The sequence below is a fragment of the Orbicella faveolata genome, unplaced genomic scaffold, assembly GCF_042242905.1.
Source record: "Orbicella faveolata isolate gen_17 unplaced genomic scaffold, um_ofav_v1 contig_1, whole genome shotgun sequence".
NCBI lineage: Eukaryota > Metazoa > Cnidaria > Anthozoa > Scleractinia > Merulinidae > Orbicella > Orbicella faveolata.
In genome coordinates, this window is record NW_028301536.1 from 25024810 (window position 1) to 25040871 (window position 16062).

The following is a 16062-nucleotide window of genomic DNA, read 5'->3' on the forward strand; positions in this document are numbered from 1 at the left end:
AGATGACATACTCAAGTACGAATCATAATTACAGTGCCATGGTGTTGTTTAAAAGAGCAGGCAAAAACCTCGTTCAGAGTTGGTAAAAAAATTTCAAACTTACCGACCTAACGAAACACGAGTACAGTAGCCTCCGCCCAATTTTTTTCGTGATCATTGCTTACAGAAATCTAACATTCTCTTAAAAAATGCATATATTTTTGTTCCTAATTATGTGAGGGAAAAACGGCTGAACTTTTTTGAATTACAAATCTGGTGACATCTTGACAAGTTCATCGATCAATACTGGGTGGAAGATATATCCTCAACTTTCTCTTCGTGGGGTTTCTTTGTCTCGAAGCTAAGTACCAAAGGAAACATAAATATTTTAATGTCAATCACACATCAAAATTTTATTAAATATTTCACCGTGCGAGTACAAAAGGATTGGAAATAGAAAATATGACTCGGTGTTTCAAAGGAGCAGATAGGTTTTCCGCTTTATCAAATCACTTCCACCTCACAATAAAACTTTTCTAAGGTAAAAACAAAACAAAACCGAGCGAATAATTGATATGCAAACCAAAACCTAAAAACAAAACCAAAACCAGACAAGGTTGATCATGATTGCCTGAGAGAGATTAACGTGACTGCTAACGGCAAACGACAAAGGTCGACGTTTTGAAGATGCATCCTTCATGAAGATCAGTGTCAGTGTTTTTCGATTTTTATGACGTCAACATAAACTCAAAAAGTAAAACTGACAGTGAATTTTCTCGCGTTTCCTTCGGTGAATTTTTTTTTAAATGTGGCTCAGTTGTAACCACTTACAATTCCTATAAAATACCCTATTTTTGTTAAAATCTCTCAGAGCTAATCTTATAATGACAAATTACAAAATATTGGAAAAACCGTCTGAACAACCTTGACTTTTTACCAGTTCAAAATGTCAGGCAATATCATTTCCATGATGTGGCAAAGTATGAAAAAATTTCACCGAAGGAAAGTATAAATATTAATGGCATTTAAGGCCGAGATGTTGCCATGGTAACGGCCTCAATCCAGAAATTGACAATAAAAAAAAAGCCTTATTTTAACAGCACCCATACTGGTGTAAAGCTCTACAGGGAAAACTTTAAGAGAAATTAACTAAGCTTCCTTTTCTAACTCGCGCTCCATAGGGAGAGTGTACAACATATACAAAATGGTGGCTTTTTCTAAACGGCTTGGCTTGTGAGAGACAAATCATCGTTTTTTCCTCAGAAACGAGTACCGGGACCTAACGATTTTTTATTTAGTTTGAATGCAGAGGTCACCTTCTTTCTTTTCAGTGAATATGGACTAGTTTCTATTGCAGAGTAAAAATTTATCTCGGAAAATGAGAACATAGCTAGCCCTCATAAAAGATAATATGCGATCCCAGATCACTGTGTGCTTGGCACATATTGTATCCCTGTCGACTAAATGTGAGTGCCTTTATCATGAAACGTACATCAAATTGCTCCTTAGCATTGATGCAATAGATCCATTGTTGTATTTCTCGCTGAACTTTCTCCCTATTTTTTACGGTGTATGGTTCAAATATTAATGTTTCTGGAAGCAGATAATTTCAGGATGGGGTTAATTGAAGGTCCTCCTGCTCCTAAACGAATACTGGACCCCCCCCCCCCCTTTTTTATTAGTTTATTTTATTAGTAGAGGGGTTTTTTCTCCATCAGCTAGATGTTAAGACACATTAATAAAGTTCATGTACGTATGTATTTCAAATTTTAAGTTCTCTTGATATAAGCAGCCAACAGGTAAAGTTTGAGTTCTATTTCGAGGGAATTAACTTAAAAGACAAAAATACAAGTAGAAGCGTCCTCTCTCTAAACATTGACTATGGTTGGCCTACACTAAACCTGTCGGAATAAAAATAAATTCATTTTGACCTACGTGTTAACTAGTACGACTACAGCTATAGGGGCAATCAATCTTAAATAAGCCCAGTCCCAGCCCAGTATGTAAGTAAGCTCGCTATTTGTTTAATATTTTGGACCAGTTAATTAGCTATACTGAAAATATTTTGTAACAGCTGATTATGACTCTGTTCCACAGAAATTTTTGATGAACCACTGTTGATGTGGAAATGCCACGACTGACACAAATTAACTGCAAAATGTTGCAAGCGGAGCAAAAGTAAGAATTTCACTACAGCAATCCATGCCAAATAACAACTAAATCACGGAAACTCGATTCAACGTACATTTTCCTAGTGGTCTTTGAATACAGATATTTTTCACCCTTTCTTTGAATTCACGATCGCCAACCAGTAGATCAACCTCGTTCCCAAGTTCCTCTCTCGAGAAAAGACCCTGGGAACGAGATTCCCAGTAGATTCGCTTGCGCAGACTGCCAATTTTTTGACGCAAAACAGGTTGGCCAAAACACTCCTGTGGCCTTGTCACTGTCTGCTGTTTTCTTCTTCTCTTGAGAGCTGACACAAGGACAACGCTATTATAAATCAAAAACTGACCAAGCAAGTCGATCTCTATGCGGTTCAGACTACACACGGAGGGTCAGTAAACTACAACGTTTTTTAAGTAGCTGTGCTCAGTTCATCACTGGCATTAAGCAAGGGCTTAGAAAAATTGTGCCCCGAGTCCGGTCTCAATGGAAATAGACTGGTAGTAGCATGCGAGCAGGCCGGCTAGCAGTCCTTCTTTTGCAGCTGTTAAATCTGCGGAGAGGAACACAAAAACCGAGCGAGCGAGCACAATATTTTTGCTCTTCTTCGGCCATTTTCATAGAATACAATCTTTCTCAAAAAATTAAAAGCTCACTATAAAGATCACAAATGCAAACAAATTTAAAAAACATTTGTTACATATACACCAATTGTTTTGTTTTAGACATAATTTCCTTGATGCATTAAACTTATTCGTGTCCTTAGGCTGTTCCGAGCACTTCTTACATACCTTTCCTATTGTTATTGTCTTAATTTAGTCAGGCTTTTTAACACTAACAAAATACATTAGTCTCTTAATAATGTCTTTCTTTATGTCCCTCTTGAAAAAAGCGTAGGCTACAGGGTTCACAGCAGAGTTTAAAACAAGCATAGGTACTTTGTAGTTTCTATCATTGCAAAGGTTTCGCACATTAAGAACTGATAGGAACGAGCAACGCAAATGAACTGCGTAGCACAAAAGAAACAAGCTGATTACAACAGCCATCATTTTAACAGCGGATCTTTCGTGAGTTTTCAACACGACGCGATGGTTGAAACTCAACTGTTTTGTGAAAGTGCGCGCAGCTCGATCATGTTTCCAAATAACACGTAGCATGGATGCAAAGCACAATATTAACATCACACATGGCAGGAACTCAAAAAGTATCATGATCACCCAAAGAAAAATGGGAAAGAAAATAGAAATTGAGAAAATGATTGAGGCCACTAGTAAAATATGAAAAACAACTGGAACTGCCCAAGACAAGGAAATAATTTGAATGACATGGCTACGCGTCATAAAAGTCAAGTATTTTAAAGGTTTCACGATGGCAATGTATCGATCCAGTACCAAACTACACACGTTCATAACGGATGTGTACGAGAAAAGCCATCGTATCACATGGACCCAAGATAACCAAGCGTGTGGTGAATCACACCAATGTGCCATCTTGCAGAAGAAAAGGGACGGAACAGCGTTCAGCCCGACAAGGAAATCCGCCACTGCGAGCGAAACGACAAATGCGTTGGTTTTGGTGCGAAGGTGTCGTGTGCTGCACACAAGGAAGATGATAAATCCGTTTCCAAATATCGTCAGGACACAAAGAGACCAGCCAAGAATCCAAAACCAGGCTTCCATGTTTCTGTTCAATATATGAGATATCTTGATGATTATCAAGTCTAAAACTTTTAAAACTGTTGTACTAATCAGTGATAATCCACTTGAGGTCTAACACCCTCCTGTATGTATGAATAAAATAACTTAAAATTCAAAATGCTGAACGCATCAGCTTTCAGATGTCACTATTGATAAGCGACTGACAAAAAAACCTTCATCAGAACACACTTTATCCGTTGTCACGATGTCGAGTGCGACGGGTAAAAAGAAAATATACTCCTGTCCTGGCAATAATATTTGTATTTCCTGTTTATTCTCACGCTATTCCTAAGAGAAACATACGCATACCATGATCCTTAAAGCTAAATGAAATTCAGGTTCCTCTCTTCGATAATATTCATATCTAGCTTTATTTCCTAATATACCTGTTTGTAGATTTTAAAGCCGTAAACTTATTAGTTAACGGAACGGTTAATGGCTTTTTGTTTGTTTTGGCTAGGTCTGGCAAGATCATGTTAAATGTCTCCTTTGGCAAAGACACTAAACTAAAAACAGAAACGGTTTTTCCGTTCTCCACTTTAATACTTTTTTTATTTATTCACTTGATCATCAATAAAGTGGTAGAAGGTATATGTATAAATCGCACATTCCGAGCACGACAGTATATTAAAAAAAACCATCTGGTTCGGTCTGTCCGTTTTCGTGTTAAAACACTCTTAACATGTGCAAACAAATTGAACCCATATTGCTAAAAGCAATAAGGGCTGTTTATTTTAACTAAAAACTGAAGTAAAACAACACGAAAAATGTCAGTAGTGAGTTGTAGTTTTAAAAACGTGCTGAAAGTGAGGTTTTCATACACACTTGTATCATCTCAGTGATAAGCAATTTTTTGTACTGAAAAAAGTAAGATACATAAATGGATAGACATGAACAGAATTGAAACCATCTCAGAAATACCTGAGTAGATGTTTACACATCTGCTAATCATAACGTCAAAATATCCAGATATGCTAAAACTGTCTAGCATCTACGTATCCATGACGATTTTAACGGATACATGTTATTTTCTGAATTGCGGAGAAAATCTTTATTCAGGCTGGTAAACGTGAAATTTAAGACTGTTCGTATAAAAGCACAAAACCTACACGTTTATTAAATATGCAGATAAATCCTGGTCGTGGGCGCAGCCGGCAGTTGAAACTAAAACCTAGCTAAAAACCGAACAAGTGTTGGTGCTCCTAACTCCAAAATGTTTTTTCGCTAAAACGAATCTACTCGTTATTTGAAATACTTCTGTGAAAAAATGTTTGGATTCGGTTAAATCCTCGATTTTCTGTGCCCTGACAAAATCTCAAAAATAGCTCCAAAACAGCGCCATTTTGTTTCGCGACCGAGTTTGAGGAGAATGGGTCCAGCGGCTGTTGTGACGTCTACCCAGGAAGGTTAAATATCTCACGTCCTTTCATTTCCGGTTCAGGATGGTGCACTACACATTCGAAAAGTGCGCAGAAACGCCTTCCAGAAGTGCTATCGGCGGTTGCAGTAATATCCCAGAGTTTAAGATAGATATACAGTATTGTACAATTTACTAGCGATGATCGGTCAATGGTACAATAAAGACGTAAACGATGGTTTATTTTGTCGAACCAAAACAAGCGAACTGAGTTTGTGAGAACCATTGAAGAACTCCCACTGGAATTCGTTCCGCAGACTTTCAAATGCTATTTTCAAAATTTTCTACTTAAAGACAACCAGCAATTTGAAGAAATACTTCCGACAACCTATATCTTCCAATCCCACAGTATTCATAACATAGCCGGCAAAGTTGTGTGATCAATCAAGAAGCGTTACGACCAATATACTGATATGTAAATAGGGCGCAACTGTACGCCGCCAACCAACACTTATTTCTCTTTCGATTTAGATAAAAGTCGAAGATTAATCCTATAGAATGACATGATAACAAAACTGTTAGACTCACAAAGTTTTTCGAAGGTTTGGAAATTAGCAGTGCGACAAACATTCTATGCCGAAAATATGACCGCGTAACATCTGCGGACCGCTTAGGGAACACATCCTTTTCGCTTATCCGACGAATTTCACTGCAAACTTTAAGAAAAATTTACATTGGTTATTTGGAGTTACGACTTAAAACGTGTGACAATGTGAAATCGGTAATTGTATGAAATGTTTCCTCCCGCCTTGCTTCCCGCAGCTTCAAAAATACAGGTCCAGACAATTCTACGATTTTCACCGTTTTCAATCGATCGAAGCCAGTGTTCTGGAGGTCATCAAGTCTCGAAAACTGCAATACTTACGTCGCTCTTATAAACATGAAGCATTCCAGAAAGTAAAACGCAAACTGCATTTAATACAACAACCATACCTTGACAATGTACACTCTCGCTAAGGACAAATGTAAACGGGCTATATAAACACGTGTGGGAATCTTGTGTTTAGGTGACGAAATTACCATCCAAAGCAGTCCTTGAGTTTTCTTTCCTGCTTTTCATTGGCCTGCTCCTCCACTTCGTATTCAGCTTTCCATTCCTAAGATACAAGCAGCTCGTCCGCAAAGAAGTCTTCTTTGTCATCGCTTGAAATATTGCAAATTGCTCTGAAAGTTCTAAGCAGTGCTGAGTTCGCAGTGTCGAACGTACTCGATCGAAGTTTATTTCGGAGTCTTCCGAATCGAAACTTAATTCTGACTCTAGTGACGAAAAAGAAATGATTCTGAAACAAAACTTTCACGTTTTAGTCCCAAAATATATTGGAACGATTAGTTTAAGCGAGCAAATACAGAGAGTTGACTGAGGCGCCGTTGTGTTTGGTTCCTGGGTCGCGGTTGCGGTCGCGGTCGCGCAAAACTTCAAGCGCGACTTTAAAAGGGCATAGAAAATCGAAGATTCAACCAAGTTCAAATATTTTTTCGCCCAAAATGCTTTGAATAACAAGTGGATTCGTTTTAGCGAAAATAAATTTTGGGGGTTGGGTGCACTTTAACAAAAACCGATATCGCAATTTTCTGCGATCTTCGTCTAAAAATGACGACAAAAAAATGACTGATCTTTCATCTTTAATCTTTAATACAAATATACTGCATCTATTGGTACAGATCGGAGTAACCGTTTTACATCCAAATAAAACATACCTATATAACGTTCGGCAAACTTGTTCAAAGGTACTACCGGTTTAATTTTCGGTCAAAGATCGTTTGGCGAGAAATTAAAAAATAAGAATGCAGAAAAGAAATATATGGCAACAAACCTTCCAGCAAAATAATTCCCGAATGGTTACTCATACGATTGTCCGAAATTGTAGCGACCAGAAAGGATCGAGATGTTCCCTTGCACACATCCGATCCACCAAATGTGAAAAGCTCTTATATTTGTAATAGTAGTTGAACACACGAAGTATTTCTTTTTGTTCTTATTGCAACTGTATGACAACTCCCTTTTTGGACGGTTACCTTCAAAAAACCACACCGGCCCACAATAAAAGTGCAACTTCCAGCAGATGTTGCGCACGTAATTCCCGAGTGGTTACTCATAAGATTGGTTAAAATTGCATCGAACATACAGGAGATGTTTTCTTACACACAACCGATCAATAAACCGAACAGAGCTCTTCTTTTTCACTATAGTTAAACAGAGACCGTGTAACAAATCCCGCCCCGTTTAGGACGATTGTGTAACGAAAGGTTTTCCGTGCGGGACTGCACGGTTTTAGGGACGGATATGGGCTATCAGCTTGGGTGCTGTGGAACACAGGGATAACGGCGCACGGACTTGTCTTGGGGAAAGCTCGGAAGATCACAGGCTCGCTGCACGGCACTCGTTACTCAATGCCAAAGGTAGAGACTCGTTGTCTCTCGTCAGCCGGACAGTAAATCAGTAAGGACTCTCACAGGTCTGGAACTCTCTTGTTTTCTTTAGTGTAGATTAAACTTCGTAGTACATAGGTCGAAAGTAACTCAAATATTTTACAGTACGTGCCTGCTTATATATGTTCACAGTGCGATAGTAATGGCAGGTGAACTTAAAGGTTTACAGCAAAATAAACAACTAAGTTAGGTCTTATCAATACCAACATCCGTACAGGAAATTGCTAAACGTTAAGATCTTCCGTTCAAGATAAGTTCGAGGAAATTGCTCAAGATATAGGTAAATAATGGTGTTAATTGCCGATTAATTGTAAATCAGTTACTTTGCATCTGAGAACAGGTAATACGAATAAATTATCGATATTAAACGAAATACTGGACAATAAGTGATCTTAAGGCCTAAAGAGAAGTTCCTTTCATCTTTGAATTTGTCATTATTCTACATTTAAGATTCATACATAGTTATCTTATGACTTTTCCAGTAGATTACAACAAGTTCACAATTCCAAGTAAAGTACGGAACTAATTTATACGATTAGTATATACAGACGAGCAAATATACGCTTAAACCTACTTATAGTTGTTTTTGGAGGGGGGGGGGGGGGGGGGAGGTATTTCTCTTCTGAGACAGCTGCGTTCAAACCACGGCGGGCTGTGATCAATCAATCAAGTCAAATATATCTACAATTTCAGTTACCTTTCTGCTAAATAGCAACTGCTTATATTCAAAAACAAGTCTAGCTAAGTGTAATTTTCTAGTTTAAAACAGTTATTCTCCTGTAAAGGTTTGATTGTGTTTCTGGTTTTTACGACGGCAAAGCATGAAAAACATCTCCTAATCTCATTTTTTATGTCCCTCTTGAATAAAGCGTAAGCTAAAGGGTTGACGGCAGAGTTTAAAACCAGAATAGGTATTTTATATTCCACATCATTACATCTTGTGCGGTTTTTAAACAGCACTAGAAAGCTGCAACGTAAAATTCTCCATAACACAGGAGAAACAGGCCAACAACAATCGCCATCAATATAACTGCAGACTTCTCCTGATTTTTAATGAAAACGTGATGATTAAAACGTAATTGTTTTGTTAACGAGCGGGCAGCTCTATCGTGCTTGCAAACAACATACAACATGGATGCAAAGCAAAAGATTAAAATAAAACATGGAAGAAACTGTAGAAATATCACAACTATCCAGACGACGATGTGATCAAAGATTATTTCTTTGTAAAAAAGAAAATTCATTGCATATAGGAAGATTATAACAACAGAAATTGTCCAAGATAAGGAAATCATTTGAACCACGCGGTGGCGCTTCATAAAAGACAAGTATTTTAAGGGTTTCACAACTGCAATGTAGCGATCCAGTACTAAACTGCACAAGTTCGTCATAGAAGCATGCTCAAACAGCCATCTTAACATGTGAACCCAAGCTGACCAACCTTCAGAGCTGCAGCCAGTTGCCATCTCGCAGAAGAAAAGTGAAGGAACAACGCTCATCCCGACGAAAAAATCTGCCACTGCGAGTGAAAAGACAAATGCGTTGGTTTTGGTGCGAAGGTGTCGTTTGCTGCCCACAAGGAAGATGATAAATCCATTTCCAAATATCGTCAGGACACAAAGAGACCAGCCAAGAATCCAAAACCAGGCTTCCGTGTTTTTTTTCAATCTATGCGACTGACAAAAACACTTCATCAGAACACACTTTATCCGTTGCCACGATGTCGAGTGCGACCGATAACAAGAGAATAAACTGTCCTGGCAGTAATATTTGTATTGCCTGTTTATTCTCACGGTATTCCCAAGAGAAACATGCGCATACCATGATCCTCAGTGAAAGCTAAATGAAATTCAGGTTCCGCTCTTCGATAATATTCATATCTAGCTTATTTCCTAATATACCTGTTTGTAGATTTTAAACAGTAGAGTTATTGAATAACGGGACGGTTAATGGCTTTTTGTTTGTTTTGGCTAGGTCTGGCTAGATCATATTAGATGTCTCCTTTGGCAAAGACACTAAACGGAAAACAGAAACGGTTTTTCCATTCTCCACTTTAATATGTTTTTTTCTATTTATTCACTTGATCATCAATAAAGTGGTAAAAGTTATATGCATAAATCGCACATTCCGAACACCACAGTGTATTAGAAAACAATCTGGTTCGTTCTGTCAGCTTTCGTGTTAAAACACTTTTAACATATACAAAAAAATTAATTCCGTATTGCTAAAAGCAAAAACGGAAGTTTATGTTAAACTAAAAACTGAACGAAAACAACACAACAAAAGTCAGTAATGAGGTGTTTTAAAAAAGATACTAAACCTGAGACTTGTAACATCTCAGTGGTGAGAATTTTTATTTAAAAAAAACCGATTCAAGAAAGCGACAAAAAAAAAAAAACAAAAACAAAAATAAAAACTAAAATAAAATAGATAGACGTGAACCTAAATTGAAAACTACTCATAAATATTTGTATATATTGACGAGTCTGCTTATCTTAGCGTTAAAATATCCAGATAGGCTAAAAAGCCTAGCGCCTACGCGTACACGACGATTTCAACACCACTGTTTAAATGACATGTTTCATGGCTGTTAATAAATTCGACTAGACAAAGATTAAGAATAAAGTTAACTTAGCTAACATTACATATTAGGAAGTGGGATTTATGGAACTTTAACCACAGTAGACAGAAACAAAAATAATATATCAGGCGTGTTTATCTCACTGGACCCACACTGGCGGAAATAACCTGCCCAAAACGTCTGTTTCATTTTCCCCGCAGACTAAAGAAAATAAATAATCGTTCAGCGTATATAGGGAATTTACTCTGTGATCGAAAACTTTCAGTAGCCGTGAATCCGTCCTTCACAGGGATTTTCATGGGCCAATGTTTTCTCCGAGTCTTTTACAGTGCCACAACAGCCTAAATTTGACTTGCAGATCAAACGAAATACCTTTTTTTTAAAAATTTTTCTCGAGCAGCATTGCAGAATTGCTTCATTTCCCATGCCGATGTCATTTTGAATCGTTCGATCAACGTATGTCATCAGGTATTTTCTGATTTCCGGAAAATATTGTAGAATTCAGGTTGGTTGATTTAAGATGCCAGTAGTGTCGCCAAATGACGTCATGGCAAAAAAAGCAAAGATCTTATCTTGCAGAGTAAGCTGAGAGCATAATAATGTTGAGGCTAATGGTATAATACAGTTGAACCCAGCAATTTTCTACTTTCAAGGGAAGCGAAAAGTAGCTCGAACTAGCGAGAGTTTGAAATAGCCTATAGATATTAAAAGTCGTCTTAATTTGTCCGTCGATTTCACCGCCAGTTAAGACGATTTTTCGAGGTGGATTTCGCCTAGATGAACGAGTCCAAAACAAATGGTAGCATCTCGGTTACTGTGCGGGAGCTTCATCATCATCATCATCATCATCATCATCATCATCATCATCATCATCATTGTACTCTCCACTTCCCTGCAAGGGGAATGGAACTAGCAAATGGAGTGATGGTTTGGTGAAAATCAAAATGGCGGGTGGAAAGGTAACCAAGCCTGTTAGTGCCAGGCCATTGACTTCCAAAATCCTCTGTTTATCCGTCCAGATATGAATTTGCGATGACCAGCGGAAGCTGATTCGTTCGTCTAGAATTCACAATAGACGAACAAAACGTGGGACGACTTGTCCGTCTTCTGGTGTGAAAATGACATTGAAAACGATGTTATTAAACTACGAAACTAATCATTGAGGAAAGAAGACAATGCAGAAGCCGTTCTCAAACAAACTCGGTCCGGAAACAATGAAGACACAAACCCAAAGAAGTGCAGCTGGCAGTTAACTCTAATAACTAGAAACAATCGTCAATGACAATTTGAAATTCACACCGTTTGCCATAAATTAAACGTCATTTTTAACTTCCATATATACCAATAGAGAAAAATGGATGATAAACAATGGAGAACTATAGTCAAAAGAACTTAGATATCTGAGAAACTTGAAAAATCTTGAAACTAAATTCAGTCCTAAGTAATCAGCTGAATTAATTCACGTTCAACACGAAATTTAAGAATATTGGTATAAAAACACAAAACCTACACGTTTATTAAATATGCAAATAATTCAGGTAGTCAGCGCAGCTGGCCGCAGTTGAAACTATAAACTAGCTTTAAACCAAGCAAGTGTTTTACTTTGAATTTTAACAAAATCCGACATTGCAATTTCCCGCGATCTTCGTCTAAAGGAATAAAGATAAAAAATAACTACGAACATACCTATATAGACTACGAGTAGTCCCTCTTTCGCTTAGCCCATCGTGCGTGACGCGAGAGCAAACCGCGAGAAATTAAAAAATGGCCGCGCGAACGCCGCCATTTTCCCCTCGCGGTTTATTTACGGTCTCGCTCGACGGACTAAGCGAAAGAGGGATTACTCGTAGTCTAACCTATATAAACGTACGGCAAACTTGTTACTACCGGTTTAATTTTCGGTCAAAAATCGTTTGGCAACAAATTACAAAACGAACGCAGAGAAAAAAAATTCATGGCGACGAACCTTCCAGCAGAAGACCCTTAAAACATATTGCGCACCTAATTTCGGAATAGTTAGTTATAAGATTGGTTGACTTACAATTGCAGCGAACAAACAGGAGATGTTCTCTTGCACACAACCGCTCAACCAACTGAGCAAAGCTCTTCTTTGAAATCGTGATTGAACAAGCATTTATTTCCACTTTTATTGAGACTGTAATGCTCTCAAAGAACCACACCGACCTATAATAAACACGCAATCAAATCGAATATTTTATCTACAATTCCTGTCCCATTTCTGGTAAATAACAACTGCTCATTCAATAAGCTTGTCTTGCTAAGTCTGTCTTTCTAGATTAAAGCAATTTTCCTGATCTAGAGGTTCGATTCTGTTTCTGGTTTCTACGACGGCAAAGCATGGAAAACGTTTTTTAATCTCATTTTTTATGTCCCTCTTGAATAAAGCGTAAGCTAAAGGGTTGACGGCAGAGTTTAAAACCAGAATAGGTATTTTATATTCCACATCATTACATCTTGTGCGGTTTTTTAAAAGCACTAAAAAGCTGCAACGTAAAAATACTCCATAACACAGGAGAAAAAGGCCAATAACAATCGCCATCAATATAATTGCAGACTTCTCCTGATTTTTAATCAAAACGTGATGATTAAAACGTAATTGTTTTGTTAACGAGCGGGCAGCTCTATCGGCTTGCAAACAACATACAACATGGATGCAAAGCAAAAGATTAAAATAAAACATGGAAGAAACTGTAGAAATATCACAACTATCCAGACGACGATGTGATCAAAGATTATTTCTTTGTAAAAAGAAAATTCAGTGCATGTACGCAGATTATAACACCAGAAATTGTCCAAGATAAGGAAATCATTTGAACCACGCGTTGGTGCTTCATAAAAGTCAAGTATTTTAAGGGTTTCACAACTGCAATGTAGCGATCCAATACTAAACTACACAAGTTCGTCATAGAAGCATGCTCAAACAGCCATCTTAACATGTGAACCCAAGCTGACCAACCTTCAGAGCTGCAGCCAGTTGCCATCTCGCAGAAGAAAAGTGAAGGAACAACGCTCATCCCGACGAGAAAATCTGCCACTGCGAGTGAAACGACAAATGCGTTGGTTTTGGTGCGAAGGTGTCGTTTGCTGCCCACAAGGAAGATGATAAATCCATTTCCAAATATCATCAGGACACAAAGAGACCAGGCAAGAATCCAAAACCAGGCTTCCATTTCGAATTAACAGCCGACAATTGCTTGAAGTGAGAGGGAAATTCTAAAATACTGTGTTAAAATTGGATCTCTTGTATGTTTCTGTTCAATCTATGAGGTATCTTGAAGATTTTAAGGTCTAAAACCTCTAAAAGTGTGTAAAATGTGGTCAGCATTGCATCATTAAAATAAATAAAAATTCAAAATGATGAACGCATCACCTTTCAGTTGTCATTATTAGAGGAGCGGTTGTCAAAAAAGCTCTATCAGCCAGAATACTCCTTGAAATACGTTGTCACCATATCGAGAGCCACCGGTAACGAGGGAATAAACTATCCTGAAAGTAATTTGTATTTTCAGTTTATTCCCACGCTTTTCCATATTTCATATTTCATATATATCTAGCTTTACTTTCTAATATACCTGTTTGCAAATGAACAGTGAAGTTATTAGCTAACAGAACGGTTAATGGCTTTTTGTTTGTTTTGGCTAGGTCTGGCTGGATCATGTCAGATGTCTCCTTTGGCAAAGACACTAAACGGAAAACAGAAATGGTTTTTCCATTCTCCACTTTAAATTTTTTTTTCTATTTATTCATTTGATCATCAATAAAGTGGTAAAAGGTATTATGTATAAACTGCATACTCCGAGCACAATAAAGTATTAATTAAGAAACATCTGGTTCGTTCAATCAGTTTTCTCGTTAAAACACTCTTAACATATGCAAACAAATTAAACCTATATTGCTAAAAGCAATAAGGGTTGTTTATTTTTAACTAAAAACTGAGGTAAAACAACGGGAAAAATGTCAGTAGTGAGTTGTAGTTTTAAAAACGTGCTGAAAGTGAGGTTTTCATACACACTGACTTGTATCATCTCAGATAAATAGATAGACATATACAGAAATTGAAACCTACTCAGAAATACTTGTATAGATGTTTACACATCTGCTAATCATAACGTTAAAATATCCAGATATGCTAAAAAGCCTAGCATCTACGTATCCATGACGATTTCAACGAATGCATGTTATTTTCTGAATTGCGGAGAAAATCTTTATTCAGGCTGGTAAACGTGAAATTTAAGACAAAACCTACACGCTTATTAAATGTGCAGATAAATCCTGGTCGTCCTGCACTATGATTGGCTACCCGAGCGAGCAAGATGGAGCTCTCTTACCCGCTTGGGACTACCCGCCGTGTCCCGCAAGAAAAATTTGCCCGAAAGCCATATAATAAATCCTTTATTGACCAAGGTTGTTCGGTCAAGATGGCTGGATATTGGCCTCGTTCTTTTTTTGCGAGCTTATGGACCTCGACTCCGTCTCGGTCCATAACCTCGCAAAAAAAGAACTTGACCAATATCCAGCCATCTTGACCTCACACTTGGTCAATAACTCATACATTTCTCACCTCCTTTCATTTCCCTCAGGATGGTGCAATACACATTCGAAAAGTGCGCAGAGTTGGCAAAGTTGTGTGATCAATCAAGAAGCGTTACGACCAATATACTGATGTGTAAATAGGTCGCAGCTGTACGCCAACCAGCACTTATTTCTCTTTCGATTTAGATAAAAGTCGAAGATTAATCCTTTAGAATTACATGATAACAAACTGTTAGACTCACAAAGTTTTTCGAAGTTTTGGAAATCAGCAGTGCGACAAACAATCTGTGCGTCGAATTAACAAATTGACGTCAGTTTCTTATGCGTGTGTCCTCTTATTGATGATAAATTGTGGCATAACATTGTCAAAGTGGCCGTGGAACCACAAGCCGCAGGCGAGTGGTTCCGCGATAAACTTTGACAATGTTATGACGAAATTTATCATCAATAAGAGGACAGACGCATAAAAACTAATGTCAATGTGTGTTTTACAATAACAAGACTCCAAACTGGTCAAATGCCGGGAATAAATGAGGGGAAAAGACGCGTAAACTTGCCGTAAACAAAGATAAGTAAATTTTATTCAAAATGACGCCAACATTGTCAATAGCTTTTCTCGCTTTTTGATTGGCTACTTAAATAAGTCCATAAAATCTCATTGGTTAAAAAGTTGACAGGTTGACAGCTGAAATTTGAACTTGAAAGCTTGCATAAATTAAAATTTTATCCGTCTGTACTCTTATTGATGATAAAAGTGAGCCAATCAGCACGCGAGAAATTAGACAGTTATTGTAAAAAATATGACGGCGTAACATTATCTGCGGACCGCTTAGGGATCACATCCTTTTCGCTTATCCCACGAATTTCACTGCAAACTTTGAGAAAAATTTACATTGGTTATTTGGAGTTACGACTTAAACGTGTGACAATGTGAAATCGGTAACTGTATGAAATGTTTCCTTCTGCCTTGCTTCCCGCAGCTTCAAAAATACAGGTGCAAACAATTCTACGATTTTCACTGTTTTTAATCTATCGAAGCCAGTGTTTTGGAGGTCACCAAGTCTCGAAAACTTCAAAACTTACGTCGCTCTTATAAACATAAAGCATTCCAGAAAGTAAAACACAAACTGGATTTAATAGAACAACCATACCTTGACAAAATACATTCTCGCTCAGGACAAATGTAAACGGGCTATAAACGCGGCTGGGAATCTTGTGTTTAGTTGACGAAATTACCA

General features: G+C 37.7%; 1 protein-coding gene, 1 long non-coding RNA gene and 2 pseudogenes across 2 annotated transcripts; 1 reads left to right on the top strand and 3 right to left on the bottom strand.

Moving 5' to 3' along the window:
* Positions 1–1720: 1720 nt before the first annotated feature.
* Positions 1721–4229, bottom strand: LOC149118511 (trace amine-associated receptor 2-like). The gene has a single exon (XM_089297121.1). It carries the CDS (start codon positions 3822–3824, stop codon positions 2961–2963), a length of 864 nt encoding a protein of 287 aa, XP_089153247.1. The 5' UTR covers positions 3825–4229; the 3' UTR covers positions 1721–2960.
* On the top strand, positions 2020–14115 carry LOC149118512 (uncharacterized). The gene is made up of 2 exons (XR_016209541.1): positions 2020–2157; positions 13934–14115. It is a non-coding gene; the product is annotated as an uncharacterized LOC149118512 (long non-coding RNA).
* LOC149118513 (octopamine receptor beta-2R-like) lies at positions 8299–11556 on the bottom strand (annotated as a pseudogene).
* On the bottom strand, positions 12377–13916 carry LOC149118514 (octopamine receptor beta-2R-like; annotated as a pseudogene).
* Positions 14116–16062: the final 1947 nt, after the last annotated feature.

Bases quoted from the DNA above. Each gene is read 5' to 3' on its own strand.
- LOC149118511 (XM_089297121.1), bottom strand. From the start codon at position 3,824: ATGGAAGCCTGGTTTTGGATTCTTGGCTGGTCTCTTTGTGTCCTGACG.